General features: G+C 31.7%; 1 protein-coding gene across 1 annotated transcript; it reads left to right on the forward strand.

The window, feature by feature from the left end:
- The first annotated feature begins 1364 nt into the window (after positions 1-1364).
- LOC111993067 (rac-like GTP-binding protein RAC2) lies at positions 1365-6366 on the forward strand. Its single transcript, XM_065770175.1, has 7 exons — positions 1365-1712; positions 1839-1926; positions 3770-3879; positions 4018-4081; positions 4633-4697; positions 5274-5339; positions 5966-6366. The coding sequence occupies exons 1-7, from the start codon at positions 1578-1580 to the stop codon at positions 6062-6064; spliced, it is 627 nt and encodes a 208-aa protein (XP_065626247.1). The 5' UTR covers positions 1365-1577; the 3' UTR covers positions 6065-6366.
- The last annotated feature ends 263 nt before the right edge of the window (positions 6367-6629 follow it).

Here is a 6629-nt window from a genome sequence, read left to right on the forward strand (position 1 = left end):
TAGAATCTTAACCTCTTTTTTTTTTTTTTAATGAGATAGCATTAGTGTCTTAACATTTTTGAACATTTTTGAGAAGAAATGTCTTGGTTAACTTGTTTATGGAACAATAATTATAAAGCGAATTTCATAAATTCAAATTATCTATCATTTAGTATAAAATAAAAAAAACTGTCTCCTAAAAGTTCTAATACTTAATTATGATATATTATGGGAGTTCAACTTGTAAAATCTCATAAGAGACTTAGGTTCAAATCCTGTTTATTTTACACCAAAACTAATTAGAATCTTAACCTCTTTTTTTTTTTTTTAATGAGATAGCATTAGTGTCTTAACATTTTTGAACATTTTTGAGAAGAAATGTCTTGGTTAACTTGTTTATGGAACAATAATTATAAAGCGAATTTCATAAATTCAAATTATCTATCATTTAGTATAAAATTATGCATAGATATCATATATGCCATTAGAATATGGTGTGAAAATTTCATTAATATGTAATTTTGCATTGGCTTCTGAAGGTTCGAAAAGAAATGCAAGAGGGTGTTGAGGATTTGCACGTATTGTCTTGCGTAAAGGCTTTTAATATTTTTATCAAATCATTAGAGAAAAAAACCACATGTCTACGTAACTTGCTAACTTCATGCATTGGTTGCGTACCAAATTAATTGTGTCTCTATACTTGGTTTGAACTTAATTTTTTGATGCTAAATTAAAAAGATAAATATTATAAGAACAATTTATAAGAAGCCTTTTCACCATCTACCAATCTCCACTGTCCAAACAGAAAACAAAAACAAATAAAAAAAAAATTAGAAAAACATGTTTCATATTCTACTAAACCAAAGTTTACTGATTATAAAAAAACAAAAACAAAAAGACCAAATGGTCATGACTGCAATCCAAGCGTGCGATTGCGTAGAGATGTTTTTGGGTTTGCATTTTTTTTTTTTTTTTTGCTGGTCCCATGGTAGTGTTCATGAACCAGCCAACACCTAAAAAACACGTGAATAGTATTTTGCTCTTTAAAAAATATTTTACTACAATATTTTCAGTAATAAATTTTTATTTTTCAATAAAATAAACAATATCTAACTAAACCCTAAATTTCTAATTTTGATAAGAGAAACACAAACCAACACAAGTACACAGCTAAAATCATTGGAGCTTGTACTCAAGTGCTTCCCCGAGCGCGTAATAATAAATAATTTCTTTCCATTTTTTTTTTTTTATTTTTTTTACTTTTCAATTTTTTGATTTGAAATGATTAATTTCCTACGTGAGCTGCTTTTTGTATCAACTTTTTGCCTCCCTGACAGCTCAAATTAAAGTGAACTCACACTCACAGGTCTTTACCACCCTTCAAAAGCCTATAGAAAATTTTGGCACCTTTTCAAGTCATCTTTCTCAAACTCTCTGTCTCTCTCTCTCTCTCTCTCTTACTCTTGCGTGATATATATAAACTTAACCAGACTTTGAGGGAGAATCTTAAACAGGAACTACAAGGTCTTGTTTGTCTGAGAGAAAAAAAAAAAAAAAAAAAAAGAGTTTTGTTCTACTTTTGTTTCTTTGTTTGTTTGATGAATAACAGAATGAATGCTGCAGTTACTCCTAGCGCAACAACAACAAGGTTTATCAAATGTGTCACAGTTGGAGATGGTGCTGTTGGGAAGACAAGTCTTCTAATCTCCTACACCACCAACACTTTCCCAACTGTATAAAACTCTTTTTAACTTTCATATATGTTCTTTATTTGTTTTTATTTTTTTATTTTTTCATGTTTTAGTTGTTCCTGTTAATCTGCATTTGATTTCCAATGTGGTTTATGTATTGTATGATAGGATTATGTCCCCACTGTTTTTGATAACTTCAGTGCCAATGTTATGGTTGATGGGAAGACTGTGAATTTGGGTCTCTGGGATACTGCTGGTATACTCAATCTCTCCCTCTATAATTAATGGTCAATTTGTTTGATGCATGGTTATTTTTTATCTTTCAATTTTTAGTTTTCCTTCAATGATTGTTAACTTTGTTATGGTACAAGAATCATGACCTCCCTTAGGGGGAAGAAATTTTGGCCTCTGATTTGAAGCTATTGTTTATGATCAAAGTGATCAGGCAAATTGTACTTGTATGCAATTAATTTCTTTTGATGAAATGGCTTTTGTCTAAACTTCTACTCGTATGTTTTTCTAGTTCTGTGATGAAAAAAACTTTTTTAATGGCTATAATTGATCACCATTACTACCAAAGATTCAGTTTTCATTATATTTCAATCTTAACTGTGAGCAAGCATAAAGGATTTTTAGACATGTATAGCATAAATGATAATTTCCAAAGGAAAAACACATCTTTTTTTTTCTTTTCTGGCTTATACAACAATTGGGGATAGGGAATTTAAACTTAGGTTCTCCCCATTAAGAGAACTTGATAATGTCATTGAGTTCCAAGGATCATGGCAAGGAAAAAAATACATTCTAATCGAACAGTAGTGGTGATCTACAATTCATAGGAAAATCGAATAGACTCTATCACATGAAGCAATGGTATCATTTTTATTCATATATGAAAAAAGCATGTGCGTGCGTATGTATTTGACTCAGGCTAATTAATTAGAGCTACTTAATATTGTAGTCTTGTAGATAATAAAAAACTATTTAGATCTCATTTTAATGATTTGGCTGAGTGACAGTGAAAAAGGCAGAATTCTGTATTTCCTAAAGCATTTGATGACATGAAATCATCCAACTCGTGTAGCAATTAGGCTTACTAAAAATTTTAATATTTATTAATATGTTCCATATATCTTAGAAGCACATCACTACTTCCATGTGACATGAAAAAGACAAGCCCATTAAGCTTTGTTTTTGAAAACCAATTATTGCAAAGCACCTTGATTAATCTTGAAATAAATAGTAACTTTCCAAGTTAATATTGTGGGAACTCATATGATAATGCAAAAGTGGCTCCTAAAACAAAATTAGGATGGCTCTTTGGCTTTATAAGTCAATGGAATGAAAGCTTACAATGTCTGCAATTTTTGCAGGTCATGATTATTTCCAAAGGAAAAACACTTCTTTTTTTTTTTTTTCCTGGCTTATACAACAATTGGGTATAGGGAATTTAAACTTAGGTTATCCCCATTAAGAGAACTTGATAATGTCATTGAGTTACAAGGATCATGGCAAGGAAAAAAATACATTCTAATCGAACAGTAGTGGTGATCTACAATTCATAGGAAAATCGAATAGACTCTATCACATGAAGCAATGGTATCATTTTTATTCATATATGAAAAAAGCATGTGCGTGCGTATGTATTTGACTCAGGCTAATTAATTAGAGCTACTTAATATTGTAGTCTTGTAGATAATAAAAAACTATTTAGATCTCATTTTAATGATTTGGCTGAGTGACAGTGAAAAAGGCAGAATTCTGTATTTCCTAAAGCATTTGATGACATGAAATCATCCAACTCGTGTAGCAATTAGGCTTACTAAAAATTTTAATATTTATTAATATGTTCCATATATCTTAGAAGCACATCAGTACTTCCATGTGACATGAAAAAGACAAGCCCATTAAGCTTTGTTTTTGAAAACCAATTATTGCAAAGCACCTTGATTAATCTTGAAATAAATAGTAACTTTCCAAGTTAATATTGTGGGAACTCATATGATAATGCAAAAGTGGCTCCTAAAACAAAATTAGGATGGCTCTTTGGCTTTATAAGTCAATGGAATGAAAGCTTACAATGTCTGCAATTTTTGCAGGTCAAGAAGATTATAACAGGCTGAGGCCCCTGAGTTACAGAGGAGCTGATGTTTTCCTACTTTGCTTTTCTTTAATAAGTAGGCCTAGCTTTGAAAACATATCAAAGAAAGTAGGATTCTCTTTTCTTTTGATAAAATCCTTCTTTTGATTTTCTTTCATTTACAAAACGTTTCAACCAAATGTATATACTAATTAGATTCTTTGTGCTTGTTTCTTTTTCTTCCTGCCTCTTCTTATGTTGGGGTAGTGGATTCCGGAGCTGAGACATTATGCCCCATCAGTGCCCATTGTTCTTGTGGGGACCAAACTAGGTGATAGATTCTTTCCTTCATTAATATTTTACTTCTGTTAATGATTATTGCCAGAACCATGGCCTTGCTTTTCCATGAAGTGTCCCAATTCTCTAGATAATCGAGTGTGCTCGGTGGAAAATATAAAGTGAAGAATGAAAAGTTCCTTTTTTTGTCCTTCTTTTTCTTCTGAATTTTCAAAATTCTATTATACAGGAATGTACAATCAAATTAAAGTATATTGGTGAAATAAAAAGTGCAACATGGTCATCCACTCCTACAATTAATGATATTTGAATACATACATATATACATTTCAAATACATAAATGTAGCTAGAAACATCTGTATATGTTCTTATAGTTTTGCATCAATATTTAGTATATATGGTTTGGTATATTCACAGTTGTTTGGGACATTCTTAACTATTCATGAAGATTAAAATCTTGGTACCCTCCCCCCCCCCCCCCTCCCCCCCCCCCCCCCCCCCAAAAAAAGAAACCCCAGATTTTTTTCTGCTTGTACATTTGTTTGTTACTATTTTCTATTAAACATTGTTATTTGGGATCGCAGATTTGAGAGAAGATGAAGAGTTTCACTTGAATTATCCTGGGGCATGTACCATTGCCACAAAACAGGTAGGCAGGCAACCTGCAACTTTTTTTTTTTCCCCCACAATCACATAAGCATTTTGCATTTGTAGCAATACAATAAATCGTATAGCAATGCTACGGAGACAATCAATTGACAAATTTTTTTTTCACAACTAATAGAGGTGGTAGATTGTTATTAATGTAACATCACATTCATTGACGTCACATTCATTGGAAGCATCATTAACATCACCTTTATTGCATAAGGTATGCCAATATTAATCTACCACCTCAACAATTGTGAAATCTGTCGGTCTTTAGACTTATTAATGTTAATCGCACGTTACACGCAGTGGGCATGGGTCTATTTTCAACACCAACTGAACATGGGGCACACACTGATTGTTTCAACAAAGCACAGTCAATTTGAATAGGGCACCCATCTCTCTTTTTGGTGGAAATAATTAGCTTTCCAGGCCATGTCACATTGTGCGTATGGCCTAGTCTGATGTTGATGCACCCCTCTGCTGAGACACATACAAATCAGTGAAAAACTATCTTGTGTGGAGTTGTTTTCCTTTTCAATTATATGTATTTATATAGTATATCTTTTAATACCAGGGTGAAGAACTGAAAAACCAAATTGGAGCAGTAGCATACATAGAATGCAGCTCAAAGACACAGCAGGTATGTTTCTCATTTTTTTTTATATTTTCTCATAAAATTTATGAAATACTCCATCATTTAACATGAAGAAGATATCATATCAAACTTCAGTACTTGGTCTACTAGATATATTAGTGAAGTGAAAACAGGAACAAAATGGGAACATATTTAATTGATTGGTAATTCATAAAGGACATGAGATTTCAGGTCAACCTTGTTGTGCAGCCAATTTGTTAAAGATTGTTCCCAGTAGGGTCTCTGTGATGGTAGCCCATCATCATGGAAAAAAAAAATTCTTCTGGTTGCCACCTGAATGTTAGTTTAGTGACATATATTTCAGACATCATTATAAAGGGAAAAATATAGGTATGTGTGTCTGTAGAAAGCTCCTCTAAACTCTAACACAAGCCATTTGGAGACATCATTGTCCAGTACGGTAATCACTTCATTAGTAAAATAAAACAAGGAATCAAATCATTGTTCTAAGCAAAGCAACATATGCAGAATTGTAGATACAGAAGAAAGTAATGAAATAGTACTAATTGGCATCCAAATGTGTTGTTTTAACATACTTTAGACATTGTGAAGCATTGTTCCAAGTTGGTTTCAAGAACTGTAAATTGAAACTTTGTTACTGAAAATTGCAGAATGTGAAGGGTGTGTTTGATACATCTATAAAGTTGGTGCTGGAACCTCCAAAGCCCAAAAAGGCAAAGAGAAAGCAGAGGACATGCGGGATTCTTTGATTATCTTCTAATGCTCCTGATCTTATACATGCCTATGATGATGATGATGACTAACAGTTGTCCATTCTTGTCTTTTTTTTCTTTGTTCTGAGAGAAAATCATTGAATTTCACGCTGGTCATTACATTGATTTGTATGAGTTTGGCATTTCTATAACTAGTATATGCTCTATTTATATTATTCCAAGTTGGGAAAGAAAAACAAAAAAGCACGTCACAGAGGTTGTGGCTTTGGAACTCGAAATCATGTTTGGATTAAAAGTATATTTGTATTGTCTGATAAAGTGGATGATTGGATTTGATAGATTGCAGAGTGATGTACAAGCCCATTACATATGGGAAAAGTTTTTTTGATTTTTGTTTCAGTTTTTTTTTTTTTTTTTTTGGGCAAATAATCTTACTTTATGTTTTTTAAGAAATAAGTTAGTTTTAAGTTTTTTGTCACATATTAATTTAACATAAAATTTATCAAAAAAATATATCTTTTGAAAAAAAAAAACTATGCTAATAACTAATAAGTTGTTTCTAAAATCACTTTTTTTTTCCTCAAATAAAATATTTCTCCTT

The sequence above is a fragment of the Quercus suber genome, unplaced genomic scaffold, assembly GCF_002906115.3.
Source record: "Quercus suber isolate HL8 unplaced genomic scaffold, Cork oak 2.0 scaffold_3B, whole genome shotgun sequence".
Taxonomy (NCBI): Eukaryota; Viridiplantae; Streptophyta; class Magnoliopsida; order Fagales; family Fagaceae; genus Quercus; species Quercus suber.